This window comes from Ornithodoros turicata, chromosome 9 (genome assembly GCF_037126465.1).
Source record: "Ornithodoros turicata isolate Travis chromosome 9, ASM3712646v1, whole genome shotgun sequence".
Lineage (NCBI taxonomy): Eukaryota > Metazoa > Arthropoda > Arachnida > Ixodida > Argasidae > Ornithodoros > Ornithodoros turicata.
Window position 1 is genome coordinate 13,305,897 of NC_088209.1, and position 24,605 is coordinate 13,330,501.

General features: G+C 44.8%; 2 protein-coding genes across 8 annotated transcripts in view; one reads left to right on the forward strand and one right to left on the reverse strand.

Annotated features, from left to right (window-relative positions):
• Nucleotides 1–4,771, reverse strand: part of LOC135368144 (bromodomain-containing protein 3-like) — a 63,375-nt gene extending 58,604 nt beyond the window's left edge. For 4 of the 7 annotated variants that reach the window (XM_064601261.1, XM_064601255.1, XM_064601257.1 and 1 more), the window contains exons 1-2: nt 4,363–4,771; nt 3,076–3,201 (exon numbers count right to left, since the gene is read on the reverse strand). In XM_064601261.1, coding sequence (XP_064457331.1) covers nt 3,076–3,080 — 5 coding nt within the window. In that variant the 5' untranslated portion in view covers nt 3,081–3,201; nt 4,363–4,771. The remainder of the gene's footprint in view (nt 1–3,075; nt 3,202–4,362) is intronic. The other 3 variants (XM_064601260.1, XM_064601259.1, XM_064601258.1) reach the window with 1 other exon arrangement.
• Nucleotides 4,772–8,093: 3,322 nt separating this feature from the next.
• LOC135369402 (protein will die slowly) lies at nt 8,094–24,240 on the forward strand. The gene is made up of 14 exons (XM_064602995.1): nt 8,094–8,105; nt 8,159–8,233; nt 8,310–8,406; nt 10,467–10,540; nt 13,395–13,484; nt 17,823–17,912; nt 17,995–18,078; nt 18,155–18,210; nt 18,295–18,341; nt 20,536–20,611; nt 20,695–20,728; nt 20,794–20,868; nt 20,946–21,033; nt 23,950–24,240. The coding sequence occupies exons 1-14, from the start codon at nt 8,094–8,096 to the stop codon at nt 24,048–24,050; spliced, it is 999 nt and encodes a 332-aa protein (XP_064459065.1). The 3' UTR covers nt 24,051–24,240.
• The last annotated feature ends 365 nt before the right edge of the window (nt 24,241–24,605 follow it).

A 24,605-nucleotide genomic window follows, 5' to 3' on the forward strand; every position in this document is an offset into this window, starting at 1 on the left:
TATTTCATCATGAGATGGATGTGAGAGAGAATGTACTTTATGGGTTAATGAAAAAAAAAAAGAAAGAAAAGAAAGCTAAAAGAAGTACATTGTGCTATCCACCCTGCAATGAAGAATAAAAAAAAAAAAGAGAGAAAAAAAAAAAACTAGTAGGAACAGTCTTTTGAAGCTATGGCATACACGGGAATACCAAATGTACACAAAAAAATTCATTGACATTTTGGTCCAGTTTGTCATATATTAAGAAAAGCCTCTCTGCAGATGTATCAACCTGTACTGTCCACTAAGCGGCTCGTGTATGTGGCTTGGGTAGCTTTGCATAATGTGCACGTTTGATGTATAGTAAATCTGCCTTATAGAATCACTTATGAGTAATCCCCTAAGAAAATGGTCGGATGAAACTCCTTCCTAATTCCCTGTGGCTTTCAAGGTGCTAGCAAACATTCTCACTCGATAGATAATGCATTTTGGATCTGTTTCAGGCAGAGCCTTTCCCAAATACAACGCATGCTCGGGCAGTCAACACCGCGACAGCCTTGCTGGCGCCGCTCCAAGGCTGGCTTTGCGATTGGGTGCTTTGCACGCGGGTTTGTTTTGGCGCACCACACGAGTGGCCTGCTGAGGAGTCACAAAACTGCGACAGTGTCAGGAAGGAGGTCCGCTGGGTATTGACAATGTGTAGCATTCATTCGTGTGACACAGCTCACAGGGGAGCGCCACAGACCCTAGCGGATATGCCGCCACGATGTCACAGTTCGGAACGTCTGACGCAATTAAAGGGGCACTGAATCCACTAAAGGGACGCTTTGAGGGAAGTTTGGCGACACCACAAGACAATATGCTCAACTGCTTCGGTGTTCGCATCACAGATGGCGCAAGCTGTCGTCGGCTTTCTGGACACTGCATAGTGTTCCGCCTTGCCCGTGGTTCTTGGTTATTGCAGCCAGCTAACCAGCATTGTGTCCAGCTAACGACCTGGATTACACATATCAGTGAGAGTTGGCAAAGAGGCATTAGACTTCCTTTCCCTCTTGCCAGATTGTCACTGCGGTTTCCTCGCAGCACCATCACGGAGATGCACGCCACAGATTTTGGCACCCAGTGTTTCCAACACATGCAATGTTTGCTCCAGATTTGCCCGTAATCTTGAGCAGAACGGACCTGTGCCAGTGGTGCGGTGAGCGAATGATCCGTACCTCCTGGGGAGAGAGTGCTTTTTCCCTGTGCTACACCTGGGCATGGTCTGTGTGTGATGCATGCGGTGCCTGTTGGCTGCCACCTTTCGGATCTCGCTTTAGGATTGGCCTTCTTCGGACACCACCTTCGTGTGAGAGCCGCTGACGACAGGGGATAGTTCTGCCACAAACGTGTCGCAAACAGAACATCCTGAGACCATGTTCATCGTCGTTTTTGTCCCCCGGTCTCGGGTTTTTAGGTTATAGAACATCCTTGTGGTTTCAAAATGTGTTTTGCTTTGTAAAGAGCTTTTCTAAATGCAATGCCTTCCTAAATTCACTTCCGTAGCTGCTGAGATCAACTTCCCCCCAAAAAAGTGTTGAAGGAAGTAAGAACTGCTATCTGCAGGTATTTAGTTACCGGTGTAATATTGTTCTTCTACAATTTATTGTTCAATAATTCTCCTTCATAACGTGTGCAGCATTAAGACAAAAACACACTTTTTTGTCGGATGCATGCGAGTAGCTGTACTGCAATCCAGATACTTCTATCCATTCTTATGCCATCCGAATAATTGTAGCACCCAATCATAATGTTCTGGTCTACACACTTAACAGTGAACTTCACCACATAGCACACTCCTAGCCAACCATCATACCGAATGACAACGTTCTCGTCCCTGATTTGTTGAAAACGGAAAGTGACGCCTATTTTGTCGTCGTACATAATGGATACATAATAGTCTCCGCCTCCCATTCTCAACAAATCAGGGCCGAGAACGTTGTCATTCGGGATGATGGTTGGCTAGGAGCGCGCTATATGTGGTGAAGATACAGACCTATCGGATTCACTTATACGAAAGGTGTCACAACCAACAAGTTGAAATCGTTGTTTGGAGCCGACACAGTCGGCGGGCTAGCTTGGTATTAAATGTATTTATTTTCTCGAATCATGCATTCAGTCATTTGTAAAAATTATTCACGATTCCAGGGCTGTTTTCTTTTGCGGGATAAGCATCAAGCTGTGTTCGCGAGTAGAATTTTTCGTGATTTGAGCAGTCGCGAAATTTGCGAAAATTAAGGCATCTCGAATAAAAATATGTTTACAGTATATGTTGCACCCAACTATGTGTTCCCGGTCCTTAACTCACTGAATTGACTCGAATGTATGAACAGAACACCATGTTACATCTGTAACCTCACAGCATCCGTACAGCAAAAAAAAAAAAACTTGCCCAAGGAATCTCGTCGTGGCTGAAGACCTCACTCATGACCCTAGCGTTTATTTAAGGTCGATTCACACAATGCAACTTTTTGCTGCAACTCTGTTCCCACTACAGTTGCGCGCAACCGAAGTTGCACCAAATAGGTCCCTTTCATACGGCGAGCAACTCGGAATGCCGTAGTGGTCACAGATGGCGCGAAAAAACGTTATCATTTTCCACCAACTGCGAATTCCGCTCGTTAAGACTTAAATCCGCTGCGAGTTTGGTAATCTTGCACAATTTCCACTGGTCGGTGGTAATTTCATCGTCTCGCGTACTGCCGCTGCAATAACTGACACATCGAAGTCTCCCTGATTGGTCACGCTTGCAGGGCGGAGCCGTGTGATTGACAGGTTGCAGCTAGAGTTGCGGGAGAAACAGCTCGTGAAGCGATCGGCTATGCAACTCGGGTCGCGCAACCAGAGCTTCGCCGTTCACACGGTGCGACTTGGTGGCGCAGCCTGGTTGCGCGCAACTAAGGTTGCATCGCGTGAATCGACCCTCACTGCGAAGCTACGGTGTGCCATAACTTTCCACCGCGTGGCAGCAAAACTGAATTTAACGCAAGCAACCCTGTGTGTACGCTGTTCCCCCCCCAACAGTGTATAAATGGTGTAGAGGAAAGCTTTACTTACTCCATGCATGCCTCGTTTGGTGCTGTGGCGGCCAAGAGCACGGCGAGAGACGGCGGCGGCCTCCGCTCCGTATCCCAGGGGATGCCGCCGAACGTACTCCTCCAGGGTGCTCCCACCGATCATACGCTGTGGACGAGCAATGCAAAGTGATCAGGCCTTCCACCCCAGGTAACGTCTCGTCTAAATGTCAAGCGATGCACCCATGGTGGCCATATCGACCAGTGTTTCTGCTGTTCGCTTAAATCAAAGCGGGCACGCGAAATACACCTACTAAGCTTTCCTTTTGTATACAATATTCTCAAGAACTGCACGCATTTACAGTAGCCTTATTCAATTTCATACTTGCCGAGATGTCAGAGTGGACAGTGGATAACAGGCTTGTATTCGGGGGCGCAGAGATTAAAACATTACGCCAATTTACCGAAAAATTTCGCACAATGAACCGCCGATACATTCGAATTCGGACACACGATTTCGAGATTCAACTGAAGAGCAGATTTGAGGCAGGCGAGTCGACGACCACCGAAGACACGAATCGACATAAGACGATTTATAGCCCGAAATTTAGCAGACGACCGCCCAAGACTATCCGTACTCACCATCATCTCTGTGGGGAGGCTGGAAATAGCGCCCGGCTAACGGTCTGTCAGAAAACGACCATTCAATCGAGGGGAAAGTAGCCGCTCATTTTGGCGGGAGTGTGCTAGCTCCGTCAAAGGCGTGATTTTACGTCCACTAAACTGTCGTCTGCCAACGAAGCACTGAACAGACGCAATTGCATACACAACATGACAGTTACAGCTCCTGCGAACGCCGGTTCACTAGAGAACGTTCAGACTATGCAACCAGACGAGCAACCGTAAACCATCAGAAAAGTGCCATCATTTGCGTGCCCAAGTACACACTTCCTGCGCTACTAGTCGAATTCGTGGGCTAAGCGTTATTCCCTGTCCCAGAACATGGCGGAGTTTGCGCTCTTTTGCTAGAACAAACGCCACTGTCGTTAGGCTTCGCACATTTTTAGTTCTTACGATCTCAACGGAATGGCACAGTAGAATTTGACATAACGCCCATGGGCTTCTCAGACCAGAGAATCACAAGATACACGTTTAGACGGCAAAGAAACGCTATTTTATTATGTTTTTGCATTTTACGACACAGACTAGGAAGCCTTACTAACGAATCAATAATGGCTGTCCTTTGGGGAACACAATGTTGATGCTCCTTGTATAGATACAGTTTACATATACGAGGCAATCTTCTAAGTTAAAAATAACAGTATAGTACCCTTTGGCGACGTTCTGGGATGCCTGCAGGTTGTATTGAACTGCTGGATGCGTCTCAATATCCATTATCCAACTGGATTTCTCACTCGAACAACAGAACCTGCCAACAGCAATGGCTACGCAGCACAAGGTCGGCTTTTATACGAGGACGTTCAAATGCGAACATCCTATTGGTCAGTTCAAATCACATGACCCACGCTGTCCGTGTTTCCCGGCATTTCAGATAAAAATGTGTAGAGAAGTTAGCAAATATCACGTTCGGAAACACAGTGATGACCAGTTTTTCAACGTATATCCAAAGTGAGTGAAGTTATAGCTGCCCGTAGAAAATTTCAGTCATCGGAAGAAAGCCGACATTCCACCACACTGAGCACTAACTGAAATGTTGACCATCTGAAAGCTGATTCGCCATTCGGTGTCACGTGATCCTTCCCAATACAATTTTTGAAGGGTACCACATAAATAACGAAACGTTTTTGTCACAAAAATAAGCACCGTTCTAATAATACTAATCTGTGGTTATGTGCAGCATGCTTTTCATATTTACTAGGGCACCCCAGCTCCACTTTCATAACAATTCCTAACGATTTGAAACGCCACCTAGGTAGCGTGGATTCGCGGTTTAGCTTGTTTTATGGATTGTACCGCACAGGGGTGACACAAACCCGCCATTGTTGTAACTACCCTCAAGCGGGTGCTTTTGGCAAAACTGCCATCTTGTCCTGGTCGCATGTCATAGAAAACGTCATTTTGAGGTCATGTGACTTTGTTTACATGTCGTTTTGCCGCTTACCGACATATTTTCGCCGTCATAACACCAAGAGATGACCGTATTTTGCCAGCGTAAACTATGCGGTGCTTCTTCCGCAACGTGGTAGCCCATTTCACCTTAGTTTAAGTACATCGCATCGGCTCGGTAAGTCTTAACGCGCGGTCGTGATCACATCTTTGGAAGTTGTGAACAACACGAGGCTTTATGTGTAAAATTGCGCGTTTTACTGCGAGATTGTCGGATAAAAATAATTACCGTGATCGAAAAACATCCAAAACGTCGTCCAGAAACAACAACCGCATTGTTTACAAACGGTTTGGCCGCCGATCACGGGCGCCGCCATCTTTAAGGTCACGTGTGCCTTGACGTTTGCTGTGACGTGCGACCAGGACCTGTCCAGGGTGCATTGCGTTCGCCCAGCACGCTTTCGTCTACGGAGCAATACATGGGATGCCACCCCTGTGTTGTACCGATTGTACAGTCCTAATACCGCTGTCGTTCTCAGAACCGTGGATTTAAGTGTGGTGAGCTTTGCTGTGTACCTGAGCTGTTTTCTCAACACGCAGACTTCTCCGTGCTGTTAACCACGGTACAAAACTGGTTTTACATATCAGTTCACGCCTTTGCACATTTCTACATGCAAACCCATATGTGATTGTATGTTGCGTGCATTTATTGGATACTAGGTAGCAGTAACAGTTCACATGGGACTCGGGATTTACGCGGGCCTGCTATTCAGCGATATTTACAAGTATTTAACGATTGTTTCATATCTCTGCACCGAAACAGTAAAGCGAAGCCCTGAACCTGTGGGAATTTTACATCCCTAGGAAAATGAAACCTCGTTTAATGCACTCAAATCACAGGAATGTTCAATAACAAGATAACAAGACACCTTTCATAACGTAAAATTTGTATTCCGTAAAAGCACACTAGTAATATTTACTCACCTCAAACTTTCATTTCATTCATAAATATTGAGTGCTGAATTTATGTGAGCAAGCGTGGAAAGTTGTGTAGTCTGTAGTGATACATGAGCAGCTCTATTTGCAGCTCTATCCCCATGCAGTTATGTGTATTATTGAAATAGTGACAGCCAGCACCCGTATCGTTCATGTTGCGGGCATTTTTAAGCGCGCCCTAGTTGTGGTTTTTCATTCGTGCGGCCTCGTCCGTCTGTTATTACACCAGAGAGAAAATTAGCCACCGTGATACAAGAAGGTACTGGGTCTCCTGGTCCCCAAAGCATTCTGGGTGTTTTTGTGAAATTATACGCAGCTCAAAGCGCCCACCTCACGAGAGATAAACAAACACTGTTATGTGCTCCCTTATTAGAGTCACGATGCAAAATATTTCAATGCGGTTTCCAGCCAATTGTACACAATTAAATTTTATAGCGAGCGCTCAGACTGTTGCGACATCGCTGTCTTTGATTCATCAAGAAGTGCGAGGGGCAGTGCGAACGAGTGGAAATGATCTGCGTGACAGGTGCTGCCTTTGTGGTGTAGAGCCCAATCGAATAGAAAAAGCGTAGGCATCCCATCGTTTGTCATAAACGTCCGCAACACAACGTTTTGAGCGACTGTTGTTGCATGAGCTGACCTCAGGAACAAGGACTGTCCTATCCTATAAAGATTGATTGCTAGTATGCAGCAGATCGACGGTGAGACATCAACAGCGAGCAACCTATTCACGTTGCCTGCTCTACAGCTAGGGTTTTATCCGATAAACAGTCGCCAGCATTTTTTTGAAAATGTTCTAATACAGTGAACCCTCGTTAATATGACACCCGATAATGTGACATACTCACTTTATGACAGTTTTTCTTGGGAACCGTTCCGCCGCCATGTAAATCCATCTCGTTAGTATGACAATCCGCTTATCCGACTATGACTGAGATTTTTGTCACAAGTGGGGTCAAACGCAGGTATTATCTTTTCGTTATTATGACCACGTCACATGACCCGCAGAGTACAGTCAAACCTCGCTTTACGAACACCCTTCGTTTCTCGGAAAATCGTTCGTAAATCGAGGTATTCGTAAATCGAGGTCCGAGGTCTGCAGTGCACAAATACCTCACAAAACCACGGGAAATTGATTTCAATAAGTTTTATTTTTGAAAATACTGCGTAATTGTGCTTTGCACCATACTTTCTGCAGGGTCTATCCTGTTTAGAAGAGACGACACAAGTCTGACACTTGACTCATGCACCCGGTCCTCAAAGTACCATATCGCGCGCGGATGAGACTGTTTCCAACAGCAAATATCACGCTTGTCACCGGCTGTCAGGACTGAACGCTTTCTTGGAACGGCAAGATGTTTCCATCTCGGAGACCTGGTGCAAACTCACAACCATTCGGCTGTAAACGCCCGAATTATTCTTTCAGGAAATGGTGAATCATGTTTGTGGAACGTAGTGACGTTGGGACATTGTATGTTTGACCTTGGCAGCATGTACTGAGGAACTTTCATTATCCACCGGTCCATTGGCCTGTCCTCTGTACGTTCATAACGCCCGTTCGTATATCGAGGTCAGATTGGCTTGGCTACTTTGGGTCCGTTCCCTCATAATCCGTTCATAGTTCGGATATCGAGGGTTCGTAAAACGAGGTCAAAATACACGGAAAAAGTTTGGTTCCCTGTGGAGCCGTTCGTAAGTTGAGGGAATTCGTATATCGAGGGTTCATAAAACGAGGTCCGACTGTAGTCCCAGGCAGAGGGTGACACGTGTGGGGCGCCAAGGTTTGGGATGACTCCCGATGTTGTCGAATTGCTCAAAGCCATCCTAGATGGCGGCAAAAGTTTCTAGAAGTTAATCGCAGAAAGTCCCACAATCCTCCAGCAAGTACGTCACCAGTTAGAATTTTTTTTATCACTTTAGGCGAAACACCCTGTATATCCCAGGACTTGTGATCCTAGTTTCTACTGCCTTCCATGCTCCTTGAGAGATGTGTTGGAGATGAAGTTCTATGTAAGCAGTGTTCCTTGTTCTCTTTGGAGGTTAGCGAGGGAGGAACAAATTAGTCAGCAGCCACGGCGCAGTCCGGAGGAACCAGCCTGGGCAGTAAGCCCGCAGACCCTTCCACTGCTGCAAAGCTGGTAAATATCTCGTCTCTCATATACCCACTGATGGGGTCCACAGAGATGAGGAGTAATTCACGTTACGTTCATTTAGAAGCCCAACTACACCCTCAAGTTCACACTTGCTGGCCACACGAAAGCAGTTTCATCAGTCAAGTTCAGTCCCAATGGAGAATGGTTGGCCAGTTCATGTAAGTGACATTTTGCGTGGTTTCTATTTTTTTCTTCTTTTTTTTTATTCTCTTTTTTCTTTCTCTCTCTAAGACTGGTGAAGCAATGGTTGGACTGGATGGTATACGTCCGTCAGAAAGAGTCGTCCTTTGTGTGCACCATTGTTTCGGCTGTTTCACGTAGTAAACATCTGGAAGGGGAGACTGGTTCTGTGCTTTCTTGTCTGCCATCCCTCTGCTGCTGCCTTCCTGAGGGATGAGCTATAAAAATCGATTTATAAATCTACTTGCCTGAACAGTATGGGACGAACTCTCGTTTATTTCGGGGCAGATTTTGCCATTACTCCTGAGCATTTACTGTATAAGTAGTAATTTTCGCGAGCACCTATTTTTCGCGAAATTCGCGAACGTCCTTTTTTCGCGAATTTAAAGTCCCGCGAAATATTCGAACGAATGACAGAAAAATACGTGAAAGAAATATGTAAGAAATTTAACCCAGGACGCTGAGGCAACTTATGTATACGGAGTTTCTTACGCTGTTACACTGCATTGTCTCGCAAAGTGTTCAGTTCGCCGCTGCAACTGGAGACTGTAGTCCCGCCTTCACGTACGAATCCCGCGCGGATGTAAGCCTCCCGTGATTCCGGTTCCTTGTAAGTCTGGATCATCCAGCAAGCTCGTATGCACTCTGCCACGCGTATTGACCTTTGGAAAAGTTGTCGCATCACTACCAAGTGCCAATCGAACCTGCTCGATGCGATGACAGGAATGACGGGAGACAGGGCAATTGGGCAATGGCACAGATACGAGCCGAGTAGGACCCCCTAATCGCGTCCCTTGCAGTCAGAAGTGCTCAAAAGGAAGACAAATTGAACGAGTTACCCAGTTGTGATACCTTTTATTTACTTCTTCCAGGAAGTTCAAGGTGGATGGCCCCTAAGATGCATGGTGGACGCAGCGCGGTACCGCGAATTTAAGGTTCCGCGAATAATTGCCTGATCCTGGCTTCTCACAAATTCGCGAATTATTGAGCCCGCGAATTTAAGCACTTATACAGTATATCAAATTTGATTTGCGAGAAATTGCATTTGCCCAGTTGAACTCCAAAAATTTGCTAAGTCAACCTCACGTTGTTTTTTTTTAGAGAGACAGAGAGCGCATGCAGGATTTACCCCATTTGAACACAAAATACATTCACAACTGCAAAGGTAATAAAAAAAAAAAAAGCGATATCCCTCCTCCTGAAGATCGCCTCTGATCGCCACTTCTGAAGATCTTCTTATGAAGATCTGAAGATGAAGATGCTGAAATTTATCTTATCTTTATCTATGTGTGAACTTTTTTTCCCCTAGTTTCCCTGGTAGAACATTTCCTAGTTTTACTTAAAGTAGCACAGAAGTCACTTTCAACACCCTGTTTTGCTTCCTATAGGACTGTTAAGTAGGCCAGTAAAATGCACCATGCGAAGTAATTCGGACCTCAAAGTCATCATTATCACAGAAGTTGAATTTAAAGTATGCCGCAAAACGCAACCGTGCGCAATGGCGGTGGAGAGCAGTACCAGCCTGTGATCTGCCTGGGACCTCACGCTGATGCTACAGGGGTCACGCTTGGTGCTGAGGAATGCTGTCTGCTACTCCGCTGTCGTCTGCTACTCGGCAGTTCGGGGTTCCAAAAAAGCATTGCTCCTGGCTCGGTCATGATTCGGCCGCTCCTTCTATCCCCAATTCCCCGGGGGAACTGGCAAAACTGGTTTATGGCGGCAAAGGGACAGGGCACTGACCCCCACTGACCAGCAAATCAGAACGAGTTCTCCTTATAACGTCATCGGTGACGTGGCATCATACCTTGTCCTCCTCGTTACACCCGGAGTGGCGAGCTAAGGGTGAATGTGCGGAGCCACGTTTATGTGAGTTTTTTTTCGGGGAAACAAATTGCACACATGAAAACCCTTTCCGCTATTCGGTAAAACGACACACACACTTCCATCAGACGTCTTAATCTGAAAACTTTTTTGGATAGCCCTCTGTACTACTTGTTCACTTGCTCTAAGAATCACTGGGTTTTCTTAATATATGCAGCTGCTGATAAACTTATCAAGATCTGGGGAGCTTACGACGGAAAGTTTGAGAAGACTATTGCGGGACATAAGCTTGTAAGTACATCATTGTATTGTTTCGTTACACATAGTACTCATTTGTTTGCAACCGAATAAAATTATTAAGGTATTCGCGTGGCCTGCAGATTTCTTGCACCGCGCTCGCCAACCTTGTTGTGTTATGTGTTATATTCCTTACGTGACTGTGTTGTGTCCCGCACGAGATCTTACCGTGTTGGCATTAATTAACCATAGGTAGAGCCCTTAGTATTGCGCGATTCAGCAAAGTCTTACGGAATTGGCCATGTCTCTCAGAACCGAACAGAATTTTCTGTTTTTCGCGAAATATTTAATGTCTCACGGAACTGTGTAAGGATGTCAATTGATCTGTCCTGATCCGTCCGACTACAATGCCTGACACAGCTGATAATGCAGGCCCGTGCAGTGGCTTACGTGGCTGAATGTGCTACAATGAAAGGAAATTTAACGACGACAATGCCCGAAGAAAGACTGACAGAGTTGGGTCTGGCTTTCTTTGCGTACTGAAAAGTTACTAAAGGTACACGATCTTGGGATAACGTTACGCTTCTTTTTCTTCTTTTTTCTTGCCTGCGGAATCTCGCGGATTTGTGTACTCCACTTCGCTGACAAGTCAATTTCCCACTGCAGAAAGCTTGGCTTTAACTAGGGGTGTGCCAACCGAATCCACGAATCTAGGCCACGACCTACTAGATTATAACGACCATGCCGTGGACACCCCTTCCAAGCGCCGCATTTTTGGAAGGTAGCAGTGGCGCCACTCATCGTCCCAGTTATTGCTTCCTCAACTTCTACAATACTTTGTACTTCAGCCTACCTTAGTATTTCTGTACAAGCGGTGGACGTTCCACAGATGTTTCATTCTGAGGTTGATTATCATCATCATTCTATGCGTTTTCATAGGAGCTGTCGCTGTCGTCTGCTACGGTAGTCGTACATACGCTTCTGTGCGTTCAGAATTCAAATTTCCATCGTCCAATCGTGGCGTGCCGATGAGTAGCGACCCTGGCGGATCATGCGGATGGGCTCCTCATAGGGGTTGCTGATTGTGACATGGTCGTTATAATCTCCAGGTTTTCCCGCCGATTTTAATACATGTGCCATGCAAACTTTATGGGGCATGGATTAATTTAGCTGGCACTCGGATTAAAATCGCCGGGAAAACCTGTATTAGGTCGTGATCTAGGCAGAGATTCGAGATTCGTAAGTCCGAATCCCAGTGCCCAAAACGACGAATCGAATCTTTCGAATCCAGCAACCACGTTTGTTTGTTTCTTTTTTCAAATTGGCGCCTTCGGAGTCCGCCGAAAGCCTGACTGGCCGACGTTTTTTGTTTGTTTTCATTGCTCTGGACTGAAAGAGTTCAGGCAGGAACTGTTACATTGCAAATTTAAAAGTAAGCTGTTTTTGCTTTTGATTGTTGCTTTAGCTTTATGGAAATAATTCAGACGCGAGAATTTATGCGTTTCTTGTAGTCGACGAACAACGTGTTAAATAAATTACGTTTAAGAAGTAGTATACGGGTATATTTTCTCCTGAAAGTGCAGCATTATTTAATTTGTTTTTCAATAAACGAATGATGTCATATTTAGCTTCAGAAAAAAAATTTCACTAGAAGTGCTTCTTTTTTTCTTTTTTAAACTCTTGTTAATGAAAGGATTCGAAAGATTCGAGATCCACACGATTCATGGATCCGTAGAACCTTCCTTGGATTCAGACTCTGACTCGGACTCGGATTCAAAAAAAAAAATCTTGGATTGGTCCCATCTCTAGCTTTAACCGTGGCCAACAAAAGAATTATGTAGATAACTCGCTGTAGACAAACAGTTTTCGGAATGTATTGATTTTAGATATGTTTTTCCAGTACTGGATGATATTGGAATTCTCAGTCGTGCTTTGCCTTTGTTTTGTGAGCTATAAAAAGGCACGAAATGTGGTTTTTAACCCTTTTATCAGCATTGTGGAAAACTCTCTAAGGCTCCTGCTGGAAATTTAACCTAATGCATCATTAAAATCTACCAGCCAAGACACATTTAACCCTAAATGAGCCACTCCTGATGGCACTGTGTGATTTAGGCAGCATATAGGGAGTCCCCTTATACAGTCAAACTCCTTTATAGCGAACACCTTTTTAACGAAAATACCACTACAGCAAATTTTTTTGCGGTCCCGCTGGAGCCCTATAGGTCCAATAATGCACATCCTTTTTAACGAAAATACCTTTACTGCAAATTATTTTTGCTGTCCCCTGAGTTTCGTTGTAAAGGAGTTCGACTGTACACCAAATGCAATCCAGACATGTGAATCAAGTTACTTGGGGCCGATGTTCCTTATGACGAGGCAACTACTACTCAGAGTTTGATCATCCACTAAGTCTGCGGTGCAGCGGTTCGGAAACTGTTTGTAACCACATATGTTTTACGAATGTTGCATTTCACATATTCAGTACACAAAGCCACACTTGGCTTGTTATAGCTGTGGTAACCCCTGCAAAAAATGTGCTTCTAAAAGAGTTATAGACTGAGCGTGATGCAGAATGAGGGATTTTCCTGTGGTCGAGCTGATAGCTGCCACGGGAACATGTGCACACCACACCTTCACCTGAAGGGGTGTGCCCGTTGTTTTCTATCCCAATATGTATCATATCTGGAGAGGCTTGACAAAGAGAGCAATGGCACATCTCCCACAGTGCCTGATTTTCGGTGTGCGGGAAATACTGAATGTGTTGCATGTGAATGTGTGTTGCTTACTTGTTTTTGTATCTGGTAGTCAAATCACTAAGTTTTGAACATGATTATGTACTTGAAAAGTGGGAATTTCTTTTGCCACCCTTTTAATCGGACCTTTACAAACGTTCGTGACTATTTCTCAGGGCATCTCAGACGTAGCATGGTCCACGGACAGTCGTCTGCTAGTGAGTGCTTCGGATGACAAGACACTCAAGATATGGGAAGTGAGCAGTGTAAGTAAATGTGGCTCCGTAAGCGTGCCCAGAAAATCTGCTGTAAAGAATTTATTAAGGATGGGCCAACAGAATCCTCAAATCCTAATCAAGGATATGAGATTTGGGAATCCGGATCCCAGCGCCCAAAACGGCGAATGTAAGCTATCGAATCTACCAACCCTGTTTGTTTGTTCCTCCTTAAAATTGGCGCCTCCCAAGTCCGTCGAAAGCCTGATCCACCAGTGGGCCCCTGGGCGCGCCAAAATCACAGTATAAAGCTCAGACCAGGGATCGGAACCGGAACTGAACCCGAACCGAAAACCGGAAAAAAAAACGTTATTTTCTGACAAACCCGAACAGTTCTTTTGCTTGTCCTGTACCGGAACTGAACCGAAAAAAATTCATACGGATACCGGTTCGGGAATCGGTTCAGAGGTGAAATCATTATGCTACTGACCGACCCTTTTTTTTTTTATTTTTTTTTTGACTCACCTGAAACGGTTATCTCACACCGTAAGCTCACCTTCATCTAGCAAACTTACAGCCCATGAACCGGTTAAACAGGGTCCAAAAAAAGTAACGGTTCCAATCTTTCTTTCTTTCTTTCTTTCTTTCTTTCTTTCTTTCTTTCTTTCTTTATTTACCCTCAGGTCAGAGAATTACAGAGGGGAGTGGCAAAATAAAGGAACATACAACGAATTTACATACAAAGTACCGTATTTTCACGCGTATTAGCCGCGGCTTATGCGCGATTTTTTTTTCTCACGGGCGCCCTGCGGCTTATCCACCGGTGCGGCTTATCTGATGACTATTTTTCCCGGGTATTTTCCCCATACGCCGATTTTAACGAAAGGGCCGACAGTGCCTCTGGAACAGCACTGCCCTGCAGATGCACGAACAGTGCGTAACAGGGACGGGTCCACATTCGAATAGATTGATCTTCCTGGTGCATTCCCCCAAGCAGCTTTAAGGAAAGTGGTGACAGTGATTCACGTCTTCTGGAAGATCACTGACCCATCAGTCCACGAACCCCCCCCCCCCCCCCCCCCCCCCACACACACACACACAAGGGCACAATCCGATCTTGGTAGAACTCCAGAACTGAGATCCCGGAGTATGGACCACAGGGTTTAGGCCTTCTCTATGGTCTCCTTTGTCGCACAAATCAGTCGTCTCGTATTGCCCGCGGCTTATCTGCGGGGGCGGCTTATCTGCCAGAAAATTGTCAAAACGTCCCAAAAAACGCGTCCTGCGGCTTATCTGCGGTGCGGCTTATACGCGTGAAATTACGGTAATTGGTCCAGCAGCTTGCGGAAGCTGTTAGGGTCCCGGACGATGACGGTGGAGGCGGGAAGATGGTTCCAGTCGTTCGCTGTTCTGGGAACAAATGAATTGGCGAAGTGATTTGTGCGACTAAATGGAACAAGTAGTTTCTCTGAGTGGTCGAGGTAGTTGGAAATATGACGGGGTGGTGAGAGCAGGAGGTACCTGGGCAGAATGTTGTGGTAGTAAAACTTGTGAAGCAATGTGAGGCGAGCTATTTTGCGACGAACAGAAAGAAGGGGAAGGGAGGCTTGTTTCTTGAGTAGCGTTACGCTAGAGTGTCGGGAGTAGTCGGGAAAATATAAAGCGAACTGCTCGATTTTGTAAGCCTTCTAATTTGTTAATGAGAGAATCGTGGTGCGGGTCCCAAATAGATTATGCGTATTCCAATTTTGGGCGGACTAATGTAACATAAAGCTGCCGTTTTAAGTCGCAGGGTGCTTTTGAATAATTGCGTATAATGAAGCCAAGTGTTTGGCTGGCTTTGGAGAGCACAGAATTAATGTGGATGTCCCATCTAAGATCACTCGAAATGTGAACACCTAAATATTTGTAACTAAATACGCTATCCAGCTTAACGTTGCCAAGGAGGTAGGAATTAACGAAGTGTTTAGTGTGACTGATTGCCACGTGCTTGCATTTGTTAACGTTCAAGGACATGAGCCAATTTTCACACCAAGAAGATAAGCTGTCAAGATCATTTTGTAATGCAGATACGTCGCTGGAGGAGTTAATAATACGGTATATTATGCAATCGTCGGCAAAGAGTCTTATATGTGATGATGTAGAGGAAGGTAAATCGTTAATGTATATTAGGAATAGGAGAGGCCCGAGGACGGAACCCTGGGGAACTCCTGAAGTGACAAGCATAGAAGGAGAAAATGAATTGTTGGCGTACACAAACTGAATTCTGTTATGAAGGAAGTCCCCAATCCAAGCTACAATTTTAGGATCGATTTTCAGGGCTGAAAACTTCAGAAGAAGGAGATGATGAGGAACAGTGTCAAAAGCTTTGCGAAAATCTATGAATATGGCATCAGTAAGTGACTTAGAATGCATGGCGGAGAATAGATCGCTCGTAAAACATGCCAGCTGAGTTTCACATGATAGCCCTTGCCGGAAACCATGTTGTAAGTTAGAGAAGAAGGAGTTAGCTTCGAGGAATCGGATAAGGTTGGAATAAATGATATGCTCGAGAAGTTTGCAGGGGATGGAAGTTAACGAAATCGGTCTGTAATTACCCGGATCTTGCTTGCTACCAGACTTGTAGACAGGAACCACTTTCGCCGTCCTCCAGTCGTCCGGAATCCTACAGCACTCAATAGATTGCAAAAATATTTGGTACAATAAAATGCCAATGGTCTCCTTGGTACTCTTGAGAAACTTAGACGTGATGCTGTCGGGTCCACAGCTGGAAGATAGCCTTAGATTGTCAATGAGTGAAAATACACCAACAGGGTCAATGATAACAGGGTCCATAGGAAAAGCTGTAGTGAATGAATCATTTATGGATGGTAATAGAGCCTGAGGATCTCTTACAGTGTACGACTTGGAGAACTCGTTGTTAAGAACACACGCGCACAAATCAGGGGATATAGCAGTATCATTGACCGTGAGGTTTACAGTATGACTATTATGAGGCCGAACGGAATTCCAAAACAGCTTAGGGTTAGTACGAAGAAGTAATGGCAATGTTGTTTCAAAGTACCTAGTTTTTGTAGACCGTACAGACTGTTTAAACTCATTCGCGCTATGGTGATATCTAGCCCAGAGATCGGAATCGTTACTGCTACGTGCCCTGCGGAACAGCCGCTTTTTCTTGTTTCTAAGCCTCTTGAGTTCATTGTTAAACCACGGGGACCGACTACACGCTGGAACAGTAATCCGAGGTATATGAAGGTCAACAAGACGATTGATTTCACGCTTGAGGAGCAGCCAATTCTCGTTTAATGACCGCGATGAAAAACAAGAAAGGAAGTCTTCGGAAAAAGCAGAAAGGGCATGGTTGTAATCCCTGTAAATGTCCTGACCGCTGACCGATTTTTTTTTGTCTGTGTGTGCGCAGGGGGGTTCTCTCTGAGGTGAACCCAAACCGAACCGATATATCTGAACCGGTTCAAGCTGATAATTTTGGTTCAGCGGAGCTAAACCCGAACCCGATCTGCACCGTAAAAAATACTGGTTCTGATCCCTGGCTCCGACACTGCAAGTTTAAAAGTAGCATGATTTTATCTTTGATTGTTTCTTAGCTTTATGGAAATAATTCAGACTCGAGCCTGTACTTTCTGTAGACGATGAAAGTAAGTTGTTAAATATATTACACTTTAAGAAGTATATGGGTTTGTTTTCCCGTGAAAGTGCACAACTATTTAATTTGTTTTTCATTAAACAAATATATCAAATTCTGCTTCTAAACACTTTTCAGTTGAAGTTTTTTTTTTTTTCCTGGCTCTTCAAACTTTGTTGTTTTGAGAAAGTGTTAGAAAGATTCGTGGATTTGCGGAACCAGCACCACGTAGATACAGAACGCCTGCTTACTCGTTGACGTGACTTAACAACAAAGTGTCGGCCAATCGGGATCGCGTTTTCAACGGCGGTAGCCAACCAGAAACGAGATTTCAGAGGTTGTAGTCATGGAGACGAACCACCGTCATCTGCGAGTAGTGATGGAACGTCCCAGCGTACTAGATGGGAAAAAACTTTAAACTGAAGCACAAAATTGTCCCATATCTTTTTCAACGCTGATTTCCTGGAAAGCGTGTTGCACTTTTTGTCTACTGATTCGTATCTATCTACAGGTTCCAAGTTAGCTGCAATCATTTGCGAGTTCCTGAATTCGTAGTATGGTGACTCCCAGTAGCTGGCGAATTCTGACTTTATATGCCCTTTTCCCGTAGCGGGAGAGGAGGCAATAAGCAGGCCTTCTGTATCTATGTGGCTGTTGGCAGAACCTTCCTCGGATTTGGATTCGGAAAATTGTGGTTTCATCCCTTCTTTAGGATTCATTATTCCTTTTCTTTTTAAATTTTAAAGGGCAAGTGTTTAAAAACATTGAAGGGCCACAGTAACTACGTCTTCTGCTGCAACTTCAATCCGCAGTCGAACCTCATCGTCTCCGGCTCGGTAAGTGCACCCTACTGTGCATATGGGCAGATTTCGGACAACACGAAGCACGTTTCTCACATTGACGGTAATGTATTTGCAGTTTGACGAGAGTGTAAGGATATGGGACGTCAAGACTGGGAAATGCCTCAAGACGCTTCCCGCACATTCGGACCCGGTGTCGGCCGTAAGTCTTCAGAATCGCATCCACTAAGTGGTACTGGTTCAGTTTTTTTTTCTTGTAACTCGGAACATTGTTACAGGTGCACTTCAACAGAGATGGCTCTTTGATCGTTTCGAGTAGCTACGATGGTCTTTGGTGAGCTATGCTAGCTATACTTGCTCGCTATTTGTGAGGGTTACAGATGCGTTAAACAGTGTTCCTCTCTGAATGCCTTTGCAGTCGAATTTGGGACACAGCATCGGGTCAATGCCTGAAGACTCTTATCGGTAATAATAATTCAACTTTTTTGTTTTCTCTCCTTTTTTTCTCCCCCTTTCAGAAGAAAATCCTAAAACAGGGCTGAAACATTCAAAATCCTCTAAAGGGATTGGTCGCTCTCCAAGTATCACTTCGTTGATATCTGATTCCACGAGTAGTGTATTCCCTGATTTACCGAACCCCCTGCTTAACTTTGCGCCAACTCGAGCCCTATAATTTATTAATATTTAAATTGTCGAAATCCACATGGTGTGAAATTTGTGCGCAGAGAGACATGTGGGTGAAGTTAGGTTGGGAAACGTGACCAAGTGTGGCCTTGGTGCATGACCTCCATCTCTACTGTTGCGGAGAGAAAGTGTGGGAGGGGGATGCTGATACTTTGCGATAAGAAGAACTTCTACAGGTTTTCCCGGCGATTTTAATCCAAGTGCCAGCTAAATTAATCCATGCCCCATAAAGTTCGCATGGCACATGGATTAATTTAGCTGGCACTTGGATTAAAATCGGCGGGAAAACCTGTAGTTGCTCCTGCCTGTGGTTCAGGTATGCCGCTGACTCTCGTGACAAAATACAAATACGTAACTCTGGAAATACACCGCTTTCAAGTGGAAGGGCTGGCAAGAGAGTTGCTGACACATTTATTTCAACAATGACAGAGAGCGAGCTTTCCCTTTGAAGAGGTTGTGACACTTTGGTACCTGCAGTTCTTTACATTGTGTCCACGCTGTACTGCATGCCAGAGCACTGAGGTGTCGCAGTTGGCGAAATACAGTGTCTTGAAAACGCAACGGCCTCTGGCAGTTTTGAGAGAGGGAAATGGGGGGAAATCCTTCTCTCTCATATGAAGTCTCCACAGAACCCCTCCCGAAATATTTTTCTGGCTATGCCACCAGTTGAAAATAACCTCTGGCATATCCCGGGGGCAGAGTATCAGAACCCCACTAATGGATGCATAAACTAGACACGGACGGACAGAAGTGATGGGAGACAGGCGCCCTTTAACGCATCGGCAGCATTGTAAGCTGGTGTCCAATGTTTTGCAGATCTACTCACCCCCGTAGTGCGTAAGGCAGGCTTATGACAGCCAGATCAACGTTCGGTTAAAGGGGCCAAAGCTGAGGATAGCACACTCTAATATGCAATGCAAGTCGGTCAAGCTATCTGTGCAGCTCCCCAGCTTCCCTCTCTCCCCTGTTGCACATGAAGCGATCTCACATTTCAAGGTCAAGCACGCCTGGTTTCTTCTGTGAACCCACGCAGAGTGCCATGCCTGTCTATGACTTGCCCCCGTATCGCCATCTTGTGAGTGGACAGGCACTTCGTCACATGGTCTCCCCAAAGTTAACCCTCCCTAATGCGGAAAGAACTGCTGTACCGTATGGACACCACAGCAGGCGTCAGAATAGTCTAGGGATGGTGGTCTTCTAACGTCCAGTTCTCCCTGAACGTCAACTTCATGCTGCAAATGCTTCCAACATTAGCCTCGGTGGAAAATTAGTGGAAAAAGAAAGCACTTCAAGGGAGGTGTCCGTTCCTCTCGCTCGAAACAGGGTGCTTCATACTCTTCACGAAATGAAGCCGCGCGTGAGGGTGCGCATGGTGTTACATAGATAGAGCCTGAAGTTTTTGGGAAATATTTTTTTCTAAATACATAGGGTATTACAAGATGCACTGCGCTCCATCAGAAACGGCTCATGCATATCACTTACTCCTAGGGCCTGACTTTTTCGGGTTTTATTTTTGGCCAAATTCGGGGGGTAAATATCGGGTGATATTTTTCATTTGAAAATTCGGGTGTATTCGGGTTAAATCCCGTTACGGCATGTTCTGTCGTCAGGAATTCGGGTGTATTCGGGTGATCTTTTTGTTTAATAAAAATTTGTCTTAACATGGAACTAATGTTTAGCAATGTTATCAAACATTATCTTAATGCACGCTTATGAGTGTGCCACGCGACCCGGATGTTTTCGGGTAGATTCGGGTTAAACCCGAATTTTTCAGATTTCGTTCGGGGGGTAAATATCGGGCGGATACGGGTTTAACCCTAAAAAGTCAGGCCCTACTTACTCCTCATTGCATTTAATAAGTTTGCCGAGCCTTCAAGGGATACGTGCAGGATATTTATTTTAAAAAAAAAACATCCGATAATGATTAATATAACGATGGTGGACTGTCATTGATGCCTGCGTCGTCGCATTGCAGATGATGATAACCCCCCTGTCTCCTTCGTGAAATTCTCGCCGAATGGAAAATATATCCTAGCAGCAACGTTAGACAAGTAAGTCCTTTATTGTAGCACGGTTTTCTAAAGGCACCAAAGAATGTCCTTAGGACAAAAAGATTGATTTCCCGTTTTTCTAGTACTCTCAAATTGTGGGACTACAGTAAAGGAAAGGTGAGATGTGTTCTAAATCTAGCGAAGCGATGCCCCGTTTCAAAATGTACCATGCGCTTTTTCAGTGTCTAAAAACATATACTGGCCACAAGAACGAGAAGTACTGTATTTTTGCAAATTTCTCCGTAACTGGCGGCAAGGTAAGTTCTTCAGTATCGGGGGGGAGGAAAGCTGGAAGGGCTTGCCCTCTCACTGATGATTGCCGTCCCATTTGCAGTGGATTGTGTCGGGGTCGGAGGATAACTGTGTCTATATATGGAATCTGCAGACTAAAGAAGTTGTGCAAAAGCTTCAAGGACACACAGGTATGATAAATTTTTGAGAATAAAATTGCGGTAATTTGTGCAAAATGGGTGAGCACATTTCAGTGATGTGCAACTTCATGCATCTATCGCCTCGAATGTTAAAAACGTGAATGACGAAATGTGTGGCAGTGATAGCCGCGTGCGTAGACCCTGAAGTTTTCGGGAATGTTTTTTATTTATTTATTTATTTATTTATTTATTTTGCAGTACCCAAGGGGTTCTAATGGACATTACATAGGGCTGGGAATACAGCGATAATTGTGATCTTAATCGGGTGGTAAAAATTGGGTAAATAAACATATGCTCTAAGTTCACGCGAATACGGGTGTAAAGACTTCCAGTATGCTAAATTTGGGGAGAAATCTGGCTCAGTTAGTCAAAGCTAGCTATATTGGTTTGTTACAAACGGTGTTGTAACCGTTTTCCGCTAAACAAGTTAAAGTGCGTTCCTACAGACATCACAGTGAGGGCAATTTGACGGGTAGAAATCGGCTTTCACCCTAAAGAGGCAACCTTCAATTCAGGGAGCAAATTCGGCGAAGAATCAGGTGTAACCCTAAAACTTCAGGCTCTGCATGCACAATAATGTCGTGCAGTGCTGCGCAAGCTTTTGGGTAAACTTTTGTCCAGCACTGTTCATGTGAAGTCACCTTCAAGAAATTAGGAAATGAAAGCTACACGTGGCTGTGAATGTGTGGTCCCCTCAGGCCACGTTATCGTACTGGTGAACTGCAGTGGTGAACGTGCAGTGAACTGGAATGGACAGAGCTGTGCAGCTGTACCAGCAGTGCAAGATTCTGTTTGTTTGCAAGTTCATTGCAGGGATTTGGAAGGTGTTTGAGATCAGTATCGTCATTCTGTGTAGATGCGAGACCGTCTTAGCACATGTGCTGCACTGCCACAGATGCAAGCAAGCGCAGCAACAAGGAGGACAATGTGCCACTTATTAACTTATCTAACTCCTTATTGTAACCCGATCTTTATCGAAGGCTAGTGATGAGTTTGCTAAAGAAGGCGATGCGATGAACCTTGTGCAGCGAGTGGCCCGAGCCAAAGGAGAGGATGGCGAGTGCCACTAACTCACCCAGTTATGCATGAAGATTTGGCTCACGAGGATGGTTTTGGTTCTGATTTTGATGATTTTGTTCCCTACAAAGAACTGTTTCGCTTTGCCTAGTGCTTGCTCCCGCAGCGTTGTCATTAATCTGCCTTCAGAATAGAGGTTACAGAACAAAGTTTCAGCAAGTTGAATTACATGCCATGGCTACAAAGAATGCCAATGGATGATGGACACTTAAAGGCACAGCAAATATAGCTGGTCAATACTATCTATTGATTGGATAAAACAGTGCCGGAACACACCACAAAGAGAGAGACTGACAAAAGTGGTGTGTTTTATCCACTGCATCCATGCACCAACTGCCCCAATTCTCTGCCTTAGTGGTCACTGACTGACTAATAGATAATTTAGAATTGTAGTCGTGTGACACCTTCACTATTTTTACCCAATGTAACTGAGAATGAATGTCTTTTTAAGTAAAAAAAACTGAATAACAATATTTTACCCAATTCCACCATGTTTTCCCGTTGACAAGATGACATCCGATTTCCACACCCCGAATTTTTAAAAAATAAAACCCGAAAACATCCAACTCCACTCATAGACTTGTAGCTCATGTCGGGGGGGTGCTGTACCATAGGTAGGCTTCAGACTTTTCCGATTTATCTCCGATAAACTCCCTGCGACGCTTTTTGCAAAAAATCAGATTTTTCCGGTAAACTCCGATTTTTCCAAGGCCCGCATGGCGGCCTTACAGTTTTTCTTGTTTCCTTCTTCCTTTGTCCCCCTCCTTCCACACCTTCAAAACGACTTCAAACAAATCCACAACGCCAAAAATTGGGTCAGAATTTGTAGCCTCCTTCAGGGTCGCTGGACGCATGAATGGCCCAAAAGGAGGATAGTCCCATAGTCCCACACTTGTCTCATCTGTTCTATGCATCCTCGACCATCGTGACCCTACTTCACCCCGGGCACTGGGCTAGTTTGGCACAGACCAGTTCTGCGTTCGTCTCAGCTGCTACTCATTGAGTCTGGGCACCATTCACAATTTGTGCAAATACGCTCGTTTGTACTTCAAGAGCTCTGGGTAGTAAAACATCCGTGCTCTATATCGTTTGGTATCAGTCACTTTTGCACTTCTTTCCTTGCATTGTCTCTGCGATGACTACTCCGAAATACTCTGAAATCGGCGCCGTTCGTTTTTCAGACTGCTCTGAGAAACTCTGAATTTCGGAAAAGTTGAAAACTCCTATAAGCAGCCTCCGAATTTTCCAAAACGAAAACTCCGAAAACTCGGAACCCTAATCATAGGTAGAGCCTGAAGTTTTAGGGTTTTACCCGATTCTTCCCCGAATTTGCACCCCGAATTGAAGGTTGCCTCTTTAGGGTGAAACCCGATCTTTACCCGGCAAATTGCCCTCACTGGGATGTCTGTAGGGATGCACTAACTTACTTGTTTGGTAGAAAAATGCAGTTGCACCACCGTTTGTACCAAGCCGCTACAATTAGTTTAAATAACTGAGCCTGATTTCTCCCCAAATTTAGCATACTGGAAGTTTTTTCACCCGAATTTGCACGAATTTAGTGCACATGTTTAGTTACCCGATTTTTAACCCCCGAATGTAGGAACAAATATTTCCCGAAAACTTCAGGCTCTAATCATAAGTTGCCAATTGCTTGGCGGCAGCTTGACCTGTAAGAGATGACTAGTACCAAAGTATAAGTGCAAAAGGAAGCTCGTAGCTCGTCGAGTTAATTATAATTTTTTTTTCTTCTCTGCTTCCCGTCATAAAGATTTGATTGACTTTATTTTACCCCTGAAAGCGTGACAAATTTCCTTTTGATGCATGTTTCAGATGTGGTGTTGTGTACTGCATGTCATCCAACTGAAAACATCATAGCATCCGCAGCCCTGGAAAATGACAAGACCATCAAACTCTGGAGAAGCGACACCTGAGTCTTTTTTTTTTCTTTTTCCTGTCCAACTCATCAAAGCGACCGTCACCACCCAAAAGCAATCATGCTCCACATCTTGTCTTTTATATATATGTTCCCTTCCTGAATTATCATTATTATTATCATTTTTAAGGCAGTGCCACTCTGTATAAAAGCTGCTTAAGAAAAAAAATAAATGCTAAGATGGTGGACTATGGTCTGGACGTTTTGTCGCCGGCAGCTGAATCTTGGGCGTTAAAAACTGAGAGGTCGCTCACTCTCCAGGCATCAATATGTAGATATCTGTCTCCACGAGTAACGTATTGGCATTACAAACGGCTGGAATCCACACATTTGACACGCGATGTCAGGTTGACGAGTTGATGATATACATGTTCCCTCAGCGAAATTTTATCTTCTGCTGCTGCGGAGAATATGTAGGGTTCTTTGTTTTCGGGTTAAACCCGATTTTTCACGATAGTTCCCCCCCCCCCAAAAAAACAAGTTTTCAAGAATTCGGGTAAAACCAGATATCTACCCGACATCTTTGCGGTCCTTCAACCTGTAGTTCTAGGTA

Excerpts from the sequence above, each read along its gene's own strand:
- LOC135369402 (XM_064602995.1), top strand. Across the intron at positions 13,485-17,822 it reads AGATATGGGAAGTGAGCAGT|GGCAAGTGTTTAAAAACATT; the intron begins GTAAGTAAATGT and ends TAAATTTTAAAG. Across the intron at positions 20,869-20,945 it reads TCTCCGTAACTGGCGGCAAG|TGGATTGTGTCGGGGTCGGA; the intron begins GTAAGTTCTTCA and ends TCCCATTTGCAG.